General features: G+C 46.2%; 2 protein-coding genes and 1 long non-coding RNA gene across 9 annotated transcripts; 1 reads left to right on the top strand and 2 right to left on the bottom strand.

Annotated features, from left to right (window-relative positions):
- Nucleotides 1–131: 131 nt before the first annotated feature.
- LOC148677327 (E3 ubiquitin-protein ligase SIAH2) lies at nucleotides 132–4755 on the bottom strand. Of its 6 annotated transcripts, none has more exons than XM_088620643.1 (4): nucleotides 3986–4755; nucleotides 3329–3538; nucleotides 2780–2845; nucleotides 132–1157 (listed from the first exon to the last, which is right to left on the bottom strand). In XM_088620643.1, the coding sequence occupies exons 1-4, from the start codon at nucleotides 4361–4363 to the stop codon at nucleotides 600–602; spliced, it is 1212 nt and encodes a 403-aa protein (XP_088476769.1). In that variant the 5' UTR covers nucleotides 4364–4755; the 3' UTR covers nucleotides 132–599. The 6 variants fall into 6 exon arrangements, with proteins under 6 accessions (XP_088476769.1, XP_088476778.1, XP_088476787.1 ...); XM_088620652.1 differs by having other exon boundaries at nucleotides 3389–3538; XM_088620661.1 differs by lacking the exon at nucleotides 2780–2845.
- Nucleotides 4756–7079: 2324 nt separating this feature from the next.
- Nucleotides 7080–19214, bottom strand: mindy4b (MINDY family member 4B). 2 transcript variants are annotated; one of them, XM_088620619.1, is made up of 14 exons: nucleotides 19025–19214; nucleotides 18053–18188; nucleotides 16681–16793; nucleotides 16473–16500; nucleotides 15123–15302; nucleotides 14292–14411; nucleotides 13244–13341; nucleotides 12763–12928; nucleotides 12395–12460; nucleotides 11944–12014; nucleotides 11219–11291; nucleotides 10454–10630; nucleotides 8076–8256; nucleotides 7080–7238 (listed from the first exon to the last, which is right to left on the bottom strand). In XM_088620619.1, the coding sequence occupies exons 3-14, from the start codon at nucleotides 16791–16793 to the stop codon at nucleotides 7090–7092; spliced, it is 1422 nt and encodes a 473-aa protein (XP_088476745.1). In that variant the 5' UTR covers nucleotides 18053–18188; nucleotides 19025–19214; the 3' UTR covers nucleotides 7080–7089. The 2 variants fall into 2 exon arrangements, with proteins under 2 accessions (XP_088476745.1, XP_088476755.1); XM_088620629.1 differs by lacking the exon at nucleotides 18053–18188.
- LOC148677326 (uncharacterized) lies at nucleotides 8251–11771 on the top strand. The gene is made up of 3 exons (XR_015930584.1): nucleotides 8251–8408; nucleotides 9351–10691; nucleotides 11379–11771. It is a non-coding gene; the product is annotated as an uncharacterized LOC148677326 (long non-coding RNA).
- Nucleotides 19215–19275: the final 61 nt, after the last annotated feature.

The raw sequence follows: 19275 nt of genomic DNA, 5'->3' as shown, positions 1-19275 counted from the left end.
TGAACTATATCTTTTGAGTTCATGTTTTTTCTGGAAAAAAAAAACATTCTGACCTTCTTAACTTATTTTCATTGGACTTGCAACCATCAAAGTTTCCTGGGATTCCACATGTCCATTAAGAGAACCGTAAATAAGCGCTTCAACCACATCTTTTTATTGACAGTGAAACACACCTATCTTATCTGTTTTGTAACAAACAGACATTGAAAAGTACCAATTTACTTCTTCCATTTCCCCAGTAACTCCCAAGTCTTTCACACTAAAGAGCCCCCCCCCCAGCCTGAAGGCAAGACCCCAGGACTGGGATAACCCTGCAGCCCGCAGGCACCATGCGGCTCAGCGCTGTGCATAAAAACTCCAGGTTTTATTAAAATCATTTACAATAAAAAAAGGACTTACTAAAGCCACACTTGTTAAATAGACAAAACGGCAAATGTTCACAACCGGCGACGCCGGTCTCGAAACCCGAGACTTTCCCCTCCCCCATCCCCAGTCCCGACGGGACATCATAAAAAAACGGACGTAAAAAACGAAGAGCGCGGCGGGGCGCGGCTCCGCTCCTCCTCCCGGGCCGGGTCCCTCGCCCGCCTGCGCGCGCCTCAGGGGCAGCACGTGGAGATGGTGACGTTGATGCCCAGGTTGCCGCTGTCGGCGAAGAGGTGGGCGATGGCCGTGTCGAAGGCCAGGCAGTCGCTGTTCATGATGGCGGCCGCCACGCCGTCGTGGATGGACCGGGGCATGGCCTCCCAGGTGAGCCGGCGGCGGTGGCCGTTGAGCTCCAGGCGGTAGGCGAAGCTCTCGGCCTGCTTGCGCGTGCCGATGAGCAGCACGATGGCGAAGAACTGCTGGTGGCCCTCGTACTTCTCCTGCTTCTCCAGCACCAGCATGAAGTGGTGGCCGAAGCAGGACTGCATCATGACCCAGTCCACCGCCCCCGGCAGGTTGATGTCCGTGGCCAGGAAGACGATGTCCTCGCCCTGCAGGGTGGTGATGCTCTTGTGGGCGTGCATCAGGTGGGGCATCACGGCCTCCAGCGAGCCCTGCCACTTGCAGGACGCCCCCGGGCAGGGGCAGGCGTAGGGCCGGAACTCGCACACGTCCTCGTGCTCCGGCTTCTGGCTGTGGTGCAGGGTCAGGGAGCAGCCCGTGGAGGCGTACTGAGGGAGACAAGCGCTGCCATTAGAGAGCCAGCCGCCCCCCATGTTACCTGAGCTTAAAACCGTAAAGGCTGTGGCTCCAGGACAGACAGTCGGCAGACACCGGAAACCGAAGAAGCTGGAGCGGAGAGCGGCGTGCGTGGGAACGCACGGAGGCTAGTCCCATGCTAACCTTCGCTTTGTTTTTCCTACTTTTCAGCATCACAAACGGAATTTTCCATGAAGCCGCATACTTGGTTTCGCTGGGCCTACTAAATCATGAAGACCTGCGACAGCAACAGCAGACTGGCTCCTACTATTTCCAGATGCGAGGCAAAGCCTGATATTTTTGGACCAATGTTAATGAAGGCAGGCTTATTTCTAGTAGCCTAGTCTTCGTCTTGTAAAAAAAACAACAACAACAAATCAATCGGCAGGTTAACGGCATTAAAGACTCATCAGCCAAGGATAAAAGAATACTTCCATCACTGGGTTTGTATCTAGGTCAGCCACAAGGAGTTCCAAGCTTAACTTCCTTCTCTGCGACCTAAAAACGTCTGGGCAAGCTTATCATTAATATTCAGGTAACAGCTATTCAGGGGTCTCGATGAGAATGAGACTTTTAGATATTTTTCCTTATATTTTAGAGATACCCTTACTTGCCTGGGAAACAACTGTCATGAAACATTTGCGCTCAATCTGTAGTGCTCTTGGGTGAGGTTAACCCAGATTACAAGAAATCCTCTGAGCTGGAAAGTTGGAACAGAGAGCCTGACGTCTTCCAATCTACCCCCTAATAGTTTAACCAAATCACATGTAATCAGCCAAGGATATAAATATATATCTGGATCGCAAAAGGGCAAGACCAGTTACAACATCCACAGTAGTTCCACAACTCCAGAGAGACACACAGTTTTAATTCTGCATTTAACACACCAGTGGTTAATCTAACTGTGCTGGAACCATCTGTAGCAGAGAGTGTGTGGTCTCACAAGATTATCAACAGAGATGTCACCTTTACCATGGTATAAATGTTGATCTTGTATAACTGGGACAGTGAGGAACCTACCATTGGATTCGTACAGGGGTGGTTAGAACAGTGACAATTGCAATTAATGGATATTCTTTTGATTGCTAGTTGGCTATCAATCTGTACACAAAACAACTGAAGTAATTAAGGCGTCTAAAGCAATTTTTAGTTACTACGCTGTATGATCCGAGTCCCAAAATAACAAAGGCTCGCTCCCTTCTTCTCTCCCCTCCCTCAATTTGTGCTCAATCCCCATCTTAAAATGTGTCTGACTTGTGACACAGCGCATTGGCAAGGTGGGCAGAAAGATCACAACTGTGTTTAACTGGGCAGAGAAAATGAAGATCAAACGATGCAGGGCAGCACGACACACAGCCCCGGGACTAACGCACTGGTCTTGTCACCCACCAGTTAAAAGCTGTGCCACCTGTAAGTCCCTCTTGTTCGTCACCCCAAGGGACACAGGTACCCGACGCCAAGAGCTTCAGGACAAGCAGCACGAGACACAGCACTTGCATTCGGCCTATTTAGGCATTTGATTTTGTTTCAGGTTTCTCCGAGAAAAATAAGTGACAAGCCGCTCCCTTAGCAACGCGCCGAGCTGAAGACCTACCCCGTTAAAAACAGCAGTCGCCTGCTGCCGCAGAATTGCGGTCCGCAGTCTGTGTGCGATTGCTTTCTGCGTGAATAAAGAGAATAAGCACTTTATCAGGAATCTGGCAGTAAGTAAATAGGAATTGAAAACTTTCTACCTTCTGATTACGAATGATATTATATGGATAATTCACTGCAGTTGGTGTTTTTCATTCCGTAGCGACTATGTAACAGTGAACAGTGACTTCAGCAGTGTCTGCTACATAACCCCCCTACTGTACATACAGGAGGAGGACAGTGGCTCTGGGGCTCAGGATCTGTGCCTGTGGCTGGAAGGTTGCTGGTTCAAATCCCGCAGCCGGCAGAGGAATCCTACTCCTCTGGGCCCCTGAGCAAGGCCCTTCGCCCCAACTGCTCCAGGGGTGCCGTATAAATGGCTGACCCTGCGCTCTGACCCCCAGCTTCTCTCCCTGTCTGTGTGTCTCATGGAGAGCAAGCTGGGGTCTGCGAAAAGACAAATTCCTGATACAAGAAATTGTATAGGGCTAATAAAGTGATCTTATCTTACTTTTCTTCCATCACTGAAGCACAGCTGCTCGGCACCCTTGAAAAACAAGGTCTGCTGTACCTTTTTAGGTGACTTGAGCTCGTTACTGAACTGAACAAGCCTCCATCCAGGGATCTCGGAACAGAAAGGCCAGCGCTGGACAGGAATATCTCGCTGAAAGAGCCAAAGGGGGTCCAGCACACACGAGTAAGCCACCACACCAATTCGCCCCTGATGAAGGGAAACCGGGGGTCACAGGTCACACTGCATAGGTCAGGTTTTCTAGCCCTATCCCCAAAAACATAGAGATAGGTCACCCCAAGTCTGTCAGAGAGTACCAGCTGGCCTGTAGCTCTCCTAATATACTGTACCTGAAAGGCAGCACCGTGTCCTTGAGTCACACACTCCCTGGTTAACTTTACTCTCTAAAGGAGGGGTCAGCGATGAGACACCCCTTGACGTCTAAGACACAGACCCCCACCAGCGAGTCCCGGCGGAGGACAGAAACAGGCTCACAGCGCCACCCGGACCGCGAACGGAAAGACGTGTTCTCACTCGACCTTTCTGGGGGGGGACACCTGCTTGGGGGGGTTGGGGGTCTCCACCGTGCAACCTGCAGCCCCCCCCGGACCCCCGTGAACACGCCCGGCCCAAACCAGCCCGTCTCCGGGACCGCACCTTGCAGGGGAAGAGCACCGCCGACGCCACCTTCTCCATGGCCAGGTTGCGGATGCTCGGGCTCAGGGAGCCCCGGCACGTCGGGCAGCAGGTCAGCTTCTGTCGGCATTGGTTGCAGACCAGGTGTCCGGCCTGGCACTGCAGGATGGGCGGCAGGACATAGTCGAAGCAGACGGGGCACTCGAAGAGGGAGGTGAGCTCCTGGTGCTGCGGGGACACGGGGCCCGGCAGCACGGCGGCCGCGGCGGGGAGGGCAGCGCTGGGCCGGACGGACACCGGGGCCGCCGCCGCGGGGGCGGGGTGGTGAGCCGGCGGCGGCGGCGGCGGCTTGATGCAGGTCTTAGTCGCGCTGGGTCCGGCGGAGGACGGGCGGCTCATCGCTGGCGGGATAAACCATCGAAGCTCCAGCGGCCGTCTCTTGGGTCTGTGGCTGTCGTCTCTTTCGGCTCCTCCGGCAAAACAGGCAGCGCAAGCAGCTCCCGAAATCCCTGACGTGGGAGCCCCTGCAGCAGCTGGCTCACGGGTCCGGCCGGTCCCACATGCCGCCGGCCCCTCCCTGGGTGAGTCACAGGCCGCCGGCCCCGGGGGCTACCGAGGGCGACCCTACTAAAACACGTCTGGTACAACGACAGCAGCAGCAAAAATAAGAACTAAACGCTGGGAAGATACGGACCCAACCAACCCTCCACGGCGCGCCGTGCCCGGGGCTCTGGCGGGGAGGGAGGGGTGTCGCTGCACACGCCGACACCACGTCGTAAGCCGGCCTGACGTCAGAGAGCGTGAGCGTACGATGACGTCGGCGGAGAGGGGGCGGTACTTCTCGGGGGGTTTCCCCCTAGCGCCGGGCGGCACGGAGGCGGAGCCAAATCCCGGTCGGTGAAGGGAAGAGGGGCGTCTCGTCATTTCCGGCGTGTTCAGCCTGACTGTGCAGGTGTTGAGGCAGTTGCATTCATCTGATGTTGCCCTTTGTTCTGTCATGTTCCGGCATCTGTATGTTTATACCCTTGTTTGTTATATCCACCAGGTGGATGCTGCACATTGGTGGTGGTGGAGGGGAGTCCCCCGTTACCTGTAAAGCGCTTTGAGTGGAGTGTCCAGAAAAGCGCGATATAAGTCTAAGCAATTAATTATATCTTATGTTTTTTTATGTAAAAAAGTTTTTTTTTTTTAAAAAGGCGGCTCTGCTCGGCACGGTGGCGCTTTTGGGGTACCTGCCGTAGCCTAACCTCCTGCGACTCGTCGTTGTTAAGTAGTTTTTTTTTTGTCTTTGCTGCTTGACTGCTCCTCAATACAATCCGATGCACGTTTATGCAGTTATAATCAAGGATATCTGCATGCACTCAAAGGCATAACCTGCGATCGAGCTAGGATTCGCTATTGTATAGTGAAACTACAGTACCTCTAAATCCGTCTTATCTGATCTTACTCTGAACAGGTATTTACGCTTTTCGGTAAACACTGAAATCGTGACAAAAGGAAAATATTAAAAACCCTTTGACTATAAACTGATCATTTGATAAGACACTGAAATATGTTAAAAATCAAGTGTGACACACAAAGGGTCGATACGGAAAGTTTAATGATCCCATTTACGTGACATTGCAGCAAGACGGTCGCACGAACAGTACCATGTGCATATTCGTAAAATAGAAGACAGCGAAAAAAAAACATCAAAACAATGAACAACTTGTTTACCCAAAGCAAAAACAAATATATTTTAAAAACAGGGCATTTCAGTTACGCTCAATAGTCACCGGAGTCGAATAGTCACTGATTTTAAAAATAACACATCGCACAAGGGAAACTCCGGTTTTTAAACCCGGCGTTGGAATATCCATCAGTAAACCGTTTCCACCCCCGTGCAGTTTGCTAGAGGCAGTATTTTTTAAAAAATAAGCAAAGTATGTGGTATATAATTCCTAACTTAATATTTCAAGAAGTAGGGAGTATGGAGTTTTTACTTGAATGTAACTTTGATGGTGGAAAATCTCCTTCAAACTTGCCAGTTTCCATAAACAAGTACTCCTTACACGGTCACTTTCTGTATGTATAAACATAATTTCCCCCCTCATAGATATATAGAGATATAAAGGTTAGCAATAAAAACTTGTTCTTTGGGTTGTAATTTGGGTTAAAAGTGGTAACTGGGTTGAACAATTGATATCGACGGTGAAATATACTGTATAATTACACCGACTTTGTGAACAGATATAATATTTCTTTTAAGTCTGATTAATTATTGTATTGGTAATTGATGCGATCCTCAGGAAGTATTGACTCGTCGAAGGAATTGCACTGGTCTATTAGAAGCTCTGGAACAATTTACAGCTTGTAAAAGACTACAAGGAAAGGATATTTTGAGTTATGGGTGTAATTATACGTTTTTAAGATCCCCTTTGCAAGTTGAAAATATTCTGTCAATAAAAGTATTTTGGAATATCTCACTTGGGAAACTGACTGGAAAAAAAAACTTGGACGATGTCAGGTAAATATTGTATTACTAATAAGGTTAAGGAGGTTTCATATAAAATAGTGAATCGATCTTACCTCGTAAAGACCCTTGTTGTGCAGAGATGTAAAATTAATACAGATGATAACCGTGTCTTTTGTGAAAGTAGCATTGAAACATCCAACATTTATTTGGGTTATTATGTCCTGTCGTAAAAACTTTCTGGACTGCAAACTTGTATAAAAAAGAGGCTAATATCGATATTGCTTTTAAAGAAATAGACGTTATGTTAAATTTTAATCCCATTGAAAATAATATGAAAATATCCTTTGAAATTGACTTATTATACTTGCACGTCACTATATACGTATAGTGAAATGTTCTGGGAAGAGCCCCGTGTTTGAACAGTCCTCAATAGACGTAAAGGCGTGTTTGCAGACTATTTCCAAAGGTACAGACATGGAAGCTGTGTGGAGCTTGTCTTTATTTACCTTGTTTGAAACTTTTTTTTCCATAAAGTGTAATTGTATTATAGTATGTGCCCCAGACGGCGTCATCGATATGTGATATGTATTCTTGTTTGTATCGGATCTATTTTTGTTCTTCAAATAAAAGAGTTTTAAAAAAGATGTTTACTGTAGGTGGCAGTGTGCGGTCAGAAAAACGGGACAGTCCCGTTCCAGTCGATGGCCGCTCCTTCCCACTTCGTTCTTATCGTCATCTCCACCGAGGGGAATCTCTTCTCCGGGTCGACCACAGTCTTCGACACCCCGCGCTCCTCCTCCCAGTGGTGAGAATGAGTGTCTGGCGCAAACACGGGAGAGACGACACCCAAAGCATTTTTTTTTCCACACGCCTCGTATCAGGTATTCAGGCCACACCTGAATCGCACCCCAAAATCTCACGCCCAAGTTCCCAGTGACTCACGGCAAAGCAATTGAATTCATAAAGGGCGAATCTCGGTCACAAATCCGTATTAGGAAGTCAGCAAGAACTAAACATCAACTGACTTTTAAAAAGTTATAAATGGAGTGAATCAGTAAAACTCGATCTATAGAAGATACAAGAATTCATCAATTGATTATCATGTAAAAAATTGAGTAATAGAGCAACAGAATTAATTTGTAAGAAACAATAACTAATCGTCCAATCAACCAATCAATCAATTCACAATTTTCTTGAGTTAGAACCATGCCTTTCTCTAAAGCACCATGTTATCCAGTTCTTTTTTAATTAAATTGTCCCCTTTGGAGAGGAATGAAGTATTGAACTGAACTTCTTTCTTCGTCACCTACGATGGTGACCAGCACCAGGGATGGTGGCTGGATACTGTCGACAATCTCCGCCTCTGCACAAGGAGCAGAGGACAGACAGCTGTGCTTTTGAAAGAACAAACTGTGTTTTCAGCAGGAGTGCGACAGAAAAAACCCCAACTGATTCACTCATGAGATCTCCTTTGATGTTTGCTCGTACAATCACGGTTATAATCAAATACCGAATATTATGCAGTGGAGTTCGAGACTAAAAAACTAAATGATGTTTGGATCAAGCACGTTTCTGCTGACACTACCCACACACAACACAACACAACAACAGCCACACCATCTCAAAGCACAGGGTGCCTGACACTGAGTGGCCTACCTATAGTGAGCAGGACTGTGTTTTTCTGTGATGGCTGACCATTGTAGAAGCAGAGGTCAAACAGATGCTCCACTTTCCAGTCGGACAGGAGAGACCGGTTTGTGCTGAACAGCACGCTGTAGGTGCCATTGATGCAGCAGAGCCAGATGGGCAGTTTTGGAGTTTTCAACATACTGCCGACCTAGGAGGAAATACGAAATCTGAGACCGGGTCCTGAAAAGCAGCAGATCGGGAAAAATTGGAGGAATCTCTCAGCCCATGCAGTGGTGGTGCTTTGGCACTCTCGAAAGCGATCATCTTTTCCATCTTCACATATCGCGCTAGACTTGCAGGGTCTGTCTTTTAAATTGTTTTGCTGTGTTTTCTCCTTGGGGAATTCATAGAATAAGATAAGATCACTTTATTAGCCATATACAATGTCTTGCATTAGGAATAGAATCAGAAGTTTAAATCCTTCTTTCTGTTAATTAGTGGAAAGAAGCAGCAGTGGATCAATTGGATTGTTCTCCTAATAGCCAACACTACTTCAGCGTCACTCATATTGTAGCCGCAGATACATATGAAAATCAGTTGTGCCAGTGTTGTCAGCTCCATAGATCATAGCGACATGGTTAGACAAACCTTGTACAGCACAAATTCACATACAGTGTGTAGCAGGAGAATTCAAGAGCTCTTAGAAGTAAATACAATAAGAAAAGTCAATAAGTCTGTGAAGTAAATATTTGGAGGTTGTGTAAGCATAGAAAGCTAGCGGTATTCCAGAGCTCCCATCATAGCCCAACAACTTGTTGCTTAGCAACTCATGCAGTACCGCTGGAAACAGTCTGCTTTTAACTCGCTCACCTCTGTTAGTCTTTAGAACCTTGTCCTTGTTTTATAATACTAACCTATTGGGGAGCCCGCCCCTAAAATTCTATCCTACACAATTTTAAGGTTTAACTGAGTGCAAGCAGGTCGTTCATACTAGCTACCTGGTACCTGAAATGTTTCATTCATGTTCTACACAAAAAAACATTTTGTTCACCTGAAACGTGGACAAGAGCGCACAGGCGGGAACTACTTGGAAGTGCATTTAAAACTCCAGAACAAGAGGCGCTCTTTACCCAAAGGGTTGTGGGAGTCTGGAACAAGACACCCATTTGTGTCGTTGAAGCCAATATACCCTGGCTTCTCTCAAGAAATGGCTGGATGAGCTCCTTGGATCAGTTAGCTGCTACCTATCACACAGGCACGATGGGCCAAATCGTTTGTAACCTTTCTTGTGTTCTTCAACAGAAGCATGGCATCAGAGCAGGGATTCTCCTCAGCATGTGAGCCACAGAGGAACAAGCAAAGACTGAGGCATGGCTAAAAAGGCAAATGAAAGAGAATCCACAGCCAAAATGTCGGGTAGTTTACTCTCTTTCTTTGTACTTCCAGTGTTCTTTTCAGATATATAACATTCAATTCCCAACTCCTTGACAGTGTGTTCGGACCCAGAAAACGATAAAAAGAGACCCGTTCTAAACCAGTCAAAGAATAATATGGTTTTCGTCAGGACATACTGTATTCCAAATAGAAAAAGTTCAGGTCTTTTTGACCTGAAAGGAGTTCGGCATCCATGTGCTCTCCAGGTGCCTTCTTAATAAAACAATTAAAGGTGTCTGGTGCCGAGATAAAAACCAAGGTTGTTTTACCAGAATTCTGTTGTGATTTCAACATCGTGATTTCCATTGTAGGCTGGATGGGGGTAAAATAAGTGAGTCAGGAAACCTTAGTCCAAGTATTTAACAAGGTCTGCCCGTGGTCCAGTCTGGTAAAGCACAGCAAAGGCTTGTTGAAACCTGGTGGAAACCACAGAAGAACCTTGTTCAAAGGGCAAAAGCCTTTCTGGCAGATTTATCAAGGCCTTCTATGGAAATATAGAGCAACAGAACTGCAAAAGCTTATTGGGCTGAGAGGAACTGGTGATGGGCTGAGAGGTCTCATTCCTCTCTTTTGCGGTCTTTCTGAGGTTCTGATGTGAGGCAGCCCCGAAATGACCCACAGCCAGCCACATATGGAATTCTTCAAGCTGCCTTTCCGCTAACTGTAGGTGTCGTTATAACCACACCGGCACCCGGTCAGCTTCTGTGGTTCTGTGGCAGAAATATAAACTGCGGAAGACGGGATGCCAGAATCAGATGAAATTGATCCAGTTTTGATAGCTGAATTGGACCCATGGGCTACAGATTGCAGACATGGGGCTGCTTCCTTCTAGGCTGGGCTTCTGCTAGGCTTGTGTGAGCCAGCCACGGGATGCAGGAGCTTCCCGAGGATGCTGGGAGCTCGTTGAACCCCACTGGAGTACGGGCCTGTGAACGGGCCGCGGCGCTGACCCGGGGGGGGTGGGCGGTTACCGTTGGCAGCTTGTCCTGGTCCTGCTGCTCCCGGTCCCAGTGCAGGTATCCCACGTTGCTGCGCGCCAGGACCCCCCGCAGGGGCTGCAGCAGCAGGCAGCCCTGGTCGTCGTGCTGCACGTCCCCGTTGAACACGTTCGGGCTGGCCCTGCCGGTCAGCATCAGGTTCAGCAGCGCCTGGGACAGCCAAGCGAAAAGGCAAAGGCTGGGAGACACGAAACCCCTGCTGCTTTCATCGGTAGTTACCGTTTGTCTGTATTAAAAAAGGCTGTACCAGGTCGTGCACGTGCCAGGCACCTGTGCTATTTCTGAGCAGAGTGCACAGACAAATCTGATGGGTGCAGCTCTGCTAAGCCCCGGCTGGGGTTCTATCACAATCGCTTGGAGGCTCGGAGAGGACACTGCAGCGTTCGCTACACAGCGGCGACATTCACCAGGTCGCGGGACCAGGCGTCAGTCACAGCAGAGCCCTGCACTGTCTGGGTTTCAAGGGCTGATGTCATGTCTGTAACCTGCTCAGTGCACTGAGCCCGGCTCCACAGTGCTAAAGGTTCAACTGACATTGCATGTAATATCTATAAAAAGTGAAACAGGAAGTCAATGAGATTTGAGCTTTAATGGCTTAATAGGGGGGGATGTTTTCATTTCTACCATTCAGACACGTAAAGCCCTGTCCTTTGAAGAATGGAGTTTCAATCATTTAGAACTCAAAGCATCACATGTAGATTTAGCTGTTCTTCATGCAACAAAAAAGCCTTTAATTACCTGCCGACACACAAAGTTTCCCAGACTTAATTGCAAGAGGTGAGGAGTGGTGAAGTCTAGGTCGTCTCTTAGCCTTTGAGTTGAAAAGCACATAGCAGGATCATTAGTATAAGCATATAACAAAAATGAATTAATATGAATGCTGCTGTCTCTTTAACAGGCTACCGCGAGCAGGTCACACTGTGTGCAGCTCTTTCAGAGTGAGAGTGGCCGGGATTTCTTCTGCACAGACGCTTCATTTCGTGTGCTGGGAAAAACTTTGTCAAACATCAGAAACAGAGTTTACACTGAATACATGAGGGGAGACAGCAGCTAAGTTTACTTTCATCTCAGGTGTCTTAAATTGTATCAATCATGGTAACTTTTCAAGAAAAATATAAATACCAGAAATAAATTTTTTCTTCTTCCCCTCTCATCTTTTATAGAACCTTTTGCTCCCCATCTTCACCTGTCCTCACTCTGCAGGAGCTCCCAGCTGGGTCTGTACCTCAGCCAAGCAGGGCTGAGTCAACTCTGAGAATGACTAAGCACTCAATAAACATTTCGAAACACATGTCAGTCTTAGCTGAATGGTGAATAGTTTGTAGTGTATAAGTGGAGAGCTGCTTCAGTCTGATGCTTTGAACCAGCATCTGTGTGACACTGTCTGATCGGCAGGAGGTGTGTTTCTGGAAAGGTTAGGTAACAGCAGTAAATATGTGCAGAAATCGCTGTTTCATAAATACCTGTCTGGTGTCCTTGAGAAAATCAAACTGTACAGGAACAGAATGACACCATGGCTTCCTTCCTCTTTAAACTGCTCGGAAGAGGAAGAAAGAATTACAAGACTAATTTCCAACTGCACTGTTTTAATTAGCATGCTTCGCCAACACTAAAAATTGCCGCTAAGAACCTTCAGAGTCAGTGTCGGTTATACTTTTTTTTAACAAACAAAGCACAAGCAAAAAAAAACAACTAAAATCACAATGTCATCCTCTGAACTAAAGGCAACATTCAGTTTTCCACCCTGTATTTACAATGACGTAATGTTAACAATGGCATTCTGTCCTATTCTGTTTAAAAAGAGCCTGTTTTGGAAGATATCTCTCTAGAAGCATCATTGTAATTAATATTAGCCAATAAATAATTATTGAATAACCAATGTGTGCTGGGAAGGCATTTCTGATGTACACTTACGCATTGGATATGCTCATAGATAAATGACCAGGTGGCTTCTTTCTCATTGAAGCTAAACAGCTGCATCTGGAAAATTGCATGAATATTTTGTCAATTTCAATCGATTCACTTATACGATGCAAATAAAAAATGCAGAGAACTCCACTCTCACTCCCTGTCAGCTGTTGTAAAATGTCTGAATTTTAATTTTAACGACGACAAAAGAGAAAAATAGTAGTTGTGGCTCAGGATATCCCTAGACGTACCACTCTCTGCTCTGCTAGTCCTCCCATTAAATCTTTCACCTGCTGGACACTACCTGTGTGGACAGGAGTTGCCAGCACAAGTTTTGGTTCATGATAAAGTGGTCTGTCCCAGTTTCTACTTGCCCTCTCGGTGAAGTTGTCCAGTTTGTAGTCCACGCTGGGGGTGAAGCAGCAGTCCGAGGTCACCAGACACACGGTGGCGCCCACGCCTTCTCCAGCCGCCCACAGAGCATCGGTCAGCGCCACAGCGAGGGCCTTCTCCTGCTCCTTCTCGCCCACGTCATACAGCCTGGGAACAAACACGAGGCGCGCGTGACCCTCCTGGCTCGCACTTTTCTCGTTAGCGCTGGTTTTGTGCATTCGCTTTTCAGAGAGAGGGAAGAAAATCCCTCCCATTTCGGTGAAGTTTTCCGATACTTTTTTCTGCTCCTGCTGGAGAGATTTAGCCTCCCGCAGTTCTCGGTGTGCAGCCGTCTACGCTGACTCCTACCAGGTCAGCGCTAGTAGTACAAACGGACGTTTTTGCCTTTTCTTTTCTCATTGCCCTGGATCAGAACAGGATCACAATCAGCCGTCGGCGTGTGTTTGCTGGAGGGATTCTTACCTTTGCAAGTTTCCGTTTTCTGCACCCTGATTTCTCGTGAAGAGCAGGTGTTTGATGATGTTGGCCTGAACCACCATCTGGATGGCTCTGGCCCCGCCCTGCAAGGACAAAGAACAGAGACAGTCCGCCAATCCAGTCCACATATTGAAGGACTGAGCTCTAGTCTGATTTTGCACATATGCTGTATGTTGATGGCAATGATGGACTTGTTCTTTAGTCTTCTTCGGTCTTGTGTCCTGGGTGCAGTTCCCTCGGTGGAGGACGTTCTGTGCAAAGTGTACATGTTCTGCCAGTGTCCCTGTGGGTTTTCCCCAGGAGCTCCAGTTTCCTCCCACATCTCAAAGACATGCTGAATGGGTTAATTGGTGTCTCTAAGTGCTCTCTGTAGACATGTGGTGGACTAGCATCCCGTCCACTGTGTGATCCCGCCTTGTGCCCTGTGTGTCCTGGATAGGCCCTACTGTAGGTACGTACCAGGAATAAGTGACTGATAATGGATGCATGAACATAATTGAATGCAAGGTCATTCTTGATCTCAAATGGGAGAGAAGGAACATGCATTTTTTCCCTATAATATCCCTTTTATCTTTATGCCTTGAGATGTCCCGGTTTTAAGATGCCATCGCCCTTGAAGTAAAGCTGGCACTGTCTGTTGTGAATGATCAGGACTGTTGGGATTCGTTTTTGCACGCCTCTATTCACTGCTTTTGATGGCGATCGCTTATATATACAGTCAGGCGAAACAGTGCAAACACTGCCTGGCTCAGTAACAGAACAACAGGGTTTAAGTATAATGGAATCCATTCAGTGACCTTTGCGGACCACATTTTCAGGAATTAATAAACCGTTCTTGCCAAAGAGAAATGGATTCCTATTGGTCGTTTAATGTTTGTTCTTAATTTGTTGACACTACTTATTTTGTTTCGGTCTTGATGCTGAAACAAGCTGCTGCTTGCCCAGGGAGTCATGTGAAAAGACGTCTCAATCTCAGTTTTAGGCTGTAAATCAGCCAGGAGGTTAAAGAAATAATCTGCCTTAAAAAACCTACTCGTTCTGCTTCCACAGCGTAGGACAGGTCTGAGTGGGGCTCCCGGAACTTGAAGTAAGATTTCTTCCATTCATAGTTGAAGACGTGAAGAGCGCTTCCAAACAAAAACTTCCTGAGATTCTGAAAAATAAAGGCAAATTGGGGGAGAAGGCCACCTGAATTTAGGGCTTGGCTGAAAAGACCTAACCGTTTCTAAAATAACTTTGCAGAGTTTAATCAAGGGCAGCTTTAAGACCAAGAAACAACTGTTACGATTTTTTGTAAAAATCCCTTGAAGACTAACATACAGCTATAGAGAAAGTGGATTGAGATAGATTTCCAGAGATTAGAGACAAGTGGGCTGTAGCCCCAGTGCTCATCAGAGACCTGCAGGGTCTCCACCGCAGAAAATGTTCAGTATTAGTTTTACCTGGCATATATCTCTATACAAAATGACATTATTTTCTACAGTTGCCTGTACAGTAGCCTATTAATAAGGAAGCAGAGTGAATTCTTCCTGATGTGGCTCCATGTCAGTAAACCAAACCCTAGAACTTCACAAACAGCCTTTCCAGCAGGAAGGCCTCTTTCTCCAACCTGCACCGACATCATCCTTTTCCTGTATCGGATTCTCGGTGCGCTTTGTGCCCATTTCAGCTTTCCTTGAATGGCGCTCAATTTCCTGCTTAAGAGGGTCATGAATAAATTACCTTTCCTGTCCTTGAGCGTTGCTGGAACAACACGCACTGCCCCCGTGCAGAGCCCTGTGCGGTGCCTCTGAGGCTCCTGTGTTCCTGTGGTTTCGAGCGAGGTCGGCTTACAGCTCATGTTTTAGAGATGAGCTGGACTCACCAGAGCCATTTCCAGTGTGACGGGCTGGCCGCCCAGGCTGGGGGAGACAGTGAGGGCTTGGGGGATGGAGTAAGGCACTGTTAAAGAGGAACCACTCCTGCACGGCTTGCAGCCAGTGGACGGAGGCCTCCCCGCCGCATCCTCGGCCTCCTCCTCACTCTTGCGGCCCTCCTGGTGCCTCTGTGTGGAAGAAAGAGAAGCTCAGCGTTTCTAAAGCTGCTTTTAATTCCTGCTGTGCGCCACGCAGCACTGGCATTCAGCGCGTGAGAGGATCCAGAACTGGTTTGGTTCTGTTCATTCATAGCCTCAAAGCCCTCTGAGTAAACCTCGGAACCACAGCGCGGACTGTAACTTCAGCTCTCCTCTTAGCCCCGTGTTTATCCCTACACGCTCTCTATTGTGACAGTGGCATTGTGGCTCGGAGAGCAGCTCGTATCCAATGACTGCAAGTGTGCCGGCTCCTGGCCAGAGGCTGAATGACGAAGTGTGGAAGAGCGCGAGGGATCACCCACTCACGTCTCGTTTCTTCGTCACTTCTTCCTGCAGTATTTCGATGTAGCCGAGCTTCAGGCTTCTCTTTGTAGGCTCAACGTCCAGACTGGCATCCATGGCGTGCGCAGGTGGCGAACACTGGCTTTGCGCAGGTTAGGGCGACTCCGGGAATGAAACGAGAGTCCACGAGGGAGGGGACTGTCTTTCCCTAGCCTCCCACCCTGCGGCTCGCCAGGAGCAGCTATATCATGCTACACAGCGGACTTTAATGGCATTGAGGGAAGATCAAGTGTTGTGATGAGACCAGGAAAAAACAAGGAGGTATCCCCAAGGACTGCTTTAGGGAGAAGTAAGGATCGCTAGCTGATCAAAGGAGCCATTGGGATTCTTGCATTTCATCTCATTTATTCTGCTGGAAATTTTAGATATAGAAATTTCAAAATTGTAGATATATGTAATGTAAATGAATTAAAAAAAACATTCTGTTTGCTGTAGAAAGTTCATGAAGTGTGAGTGAGTTGTTTTAATTTCCGTACACGTCTCTTTAATTTTTCGTTGTAATAGAGTTCCTATAAGTCGGTGTACATGATCGTGTTAAAGGTCACATTTTCCCCTCAATTAAACGACGGGGAGCTTGACCGTCTCAGTTAATTATGAGAAGTCTTCCTGCGCTGTGGACTGAGTCATGTGCTTGGACTTTGTATACAGAGGAAAGGAAGATGCAGCACTACAATGGGAAACATGCCGTTCCGCATTTGTGAATCCTGCTCTTCGTTAACCAGTAATGTATTTTCTCATTCAAAACTCAGGTGAGCATTTCACTGAAGTGAAGAGACATTAAAAACTAAAGCAACCTACCTGTGCAACTCCATCAATTAATTCCAACCTGCAAAAGACAAGATGGTAAATTTCAGCGATTTTTGTGTTTGCCAAGTTTTAAAAGGCAAAATATAATTAACAAATATTGCCTTTTTCCCACTTGTAACATAAAATGAGCAAATCTCTATTTGGCTGTCTGCATTTCTGTCTGCCTGCCTGTCACCATCGTGCACAAAGCTTTTCTTACCCACGAGAGCTGAAGATTTCCCTCCATTTGTCCAGGTCAGATATCCTGCTTGCAATCTCTTCAAACTCCTGGCTGTCACAGCCATGCTGATTGCAGTCACTGCTCTCTTCCATCTGTAAGCATCACAGATTAAATGCTGCAAGAGTTAACATTTACACGACTGCCTGCGTCTGGGTCTGAGCCACCGGCCTTTGAAACAACTCTGGCTGTTGTGGCTTACCGAGAAACACCATTGATCAGTGGCAGTATCAATCACAGAGTGACAGACGCAGGCTCTGCACATTCAGTTACTCTATCAGGTCCTGATTAATGTTTCATTAGAGTGTGAGTCACTTCATGTGTCTCTGTTCTTTCACAAACACACACACCAACATGTGCACATACACACATGCTTGCAGGCACTCAGAAAGGCACAAAAAGCGTTGCTGTAGAAAACTCCAGGCAATTAGCAATTGCTACCACGACCTGCGGATCACTGGATACAAAAATGAAGACACTGCCTGTCCTGTCTTGTGCAAGAAAAAATATCATGCACGGTGTTACTAAGGGTTACTTTGTAGTTACTTCATTATGTAAAATTATCTCACTTTATGCATATGACTGGTATTTAAGTCATATCTTTTCTTCATTGGTAACGTGATGCTTTATATAATATCTTGTAGTAGTTTTGTAGACATTCAACACTCTTGGCTTTCATGCAGTACTGTAGAAATCTGTAGTTTTTATGTGGTGAAATGAAAAGCTCGTATACAGAGTGCAGCATGTACCATGTCTTCCATGCATGTACGGAGAGATTGAGTTTAAGTCTGCGTTCTGATTACAGTTAGTTCATGCAGAGCAGCAGTTTGGAAAGTGCCTACTGGTGGTTCATGTCAAGATAAGAAAGAAGCATGTTATTTATCAATCAGGATTAAATTGACAACTAACAAGCTCTGCAAAATATTGAAGTCTGAGGTATTTATGTGAGCAGAAAGGCAATATTACAGTGGAATTTCAGAGTGCTATAAGAGGAAATGTGAATCAGAGGCAAAGAGAAATATGCAATTGCTAGCATTTATTATGACAATAAACTCATATGTTATTGCAGTGCAACCAAGTAAGATTTTACATTCTTGAAAAATTTGTAGGAAATATTGTTTGCATGCACTGTACAATGTGTTTTAAGAGTTGCATTTCTTTGCACACACCTTTGTAATATGAGATTTATGGAAGCACCTAACTGAACAAATATTAACAGCAGTAGGAGCAGCAGCACCAACATCAGCAAGAAGGAAATAACACCAGAAGTAGCAGTAACATATTTTTTTACTTGTTCTGTGCATTCAGAAAGTCTTAAAAGTGAACATAAAATGTCTAAACCATTTGATATTACCCTTCCTGAGGAGCTCCAAATCTTCGCTCAGGTTTGACACTAGCAGTGCCTGGTAGCCATTCGCCATTGACGATCAGCGAAGCCCCAGAGTCCCTCTAATAAGACCAGCAGACTAGGAAAGCTAATCTGTCTCTCTCTTCGAAAGTAAGTAAAGAAAGTCATCAAGGCAAATCTCACAAATTCAAAATTGGAAACAGAATCTCAGTAGTGAAACCGAATATGTGTCTTACAAGCCTCTCACTGTGTGCTATCTGGTAACTACAGGTAGTTTATTGAATAAGAATGTTATCTCTGCCATCCTCACACTCTGGACACCTGTAGGAATTCTTATCCTGTTGGTCTTGCAGTGCTTCATCTCGCATTAAGAGGGTATGAGAAACCTTTTTATTTTTTAACAATATGTAAAGAGACAAATTACAGCTTACTGCATTTGCCTTGAGAGACAAAATACACCAGGAATTTGCCCTGACATAGCGATCAAACGTCAGGTGTAAATATCCGAAGTGCCATGTTTAACAGGTATTTAGAAATCGGACCTCTTTTGCATTTTATACCACAAGACAAAGGGGCTATTTCGACAGTATGTGTTACATCCTCTGTTTCTTTCCTCATCTGACTTAATGGTTTCCTGTATTCAACCTATTCACTGCTCAAAATGTCTTTGCTCAGCTATCATTTCAATTGAGACTGAGTACTCACACAAGAGATATATGCAAATAATGGTCTGTTTCATTTAAAGAGGCCATTTATTCGGAACTTGTGATTAAAGCAAAAAAGGCTTAAAAGATCAATGCCTTCCCTACTTGTAGACTTGTGGAATATAACTCTACACTGCACATCTATTTAGCTGGGACACTGGGAGACTCTCATGTGGTGCTGTTTTACCTAAAGGTTCCTAATTAAGTAAAACAAACTATTCCAGTGCCTGCACCTCCAAATCACTCCCTATGTACAGAGGTCAACAATACTTACCGCTCAGCACTGGAAGTCAGCGCTTATACTTCGGGACGTAGCATCTAGAAAGATGAAATCAGTGCTCTGCATGAAATTAAAGGCAGCCTGGCGTGACGGACCATTAATCTGACCCAGCAGATCATGTAGACCGGGGCTGCTCCAGCGTCTGAGAGCCGCCTGGGTAAGAGCCTTGGTTTTTACTCTCATTGGAAGGGGCAGGGCATTTGCTCAGAGCAACAGTGTGTATCTAGGTTTCTGGATCGGCAGAG

This window comes from Lepisosteus platostomus, chromosome 2, assembly GCF_059453375.1.
Source record: "Lepisosteus platostomus isolate fLepPlt1 chromosome 2, fLepPlt1.hap1, whole genome shotgun sequence".
NCBI classification, from domain to species: domain Eukaryota; kingdom Metazoa; phylum Chordata; class Actinopteri; order Semionotiformes; family Lepisosteidae; genus Lepisosteus; species Lepisosteus platostomus.
Note: the sequence above shows the minus strand (reverse complement) of the source record. Positions and strands in the feature narration are given on the sequence as shown.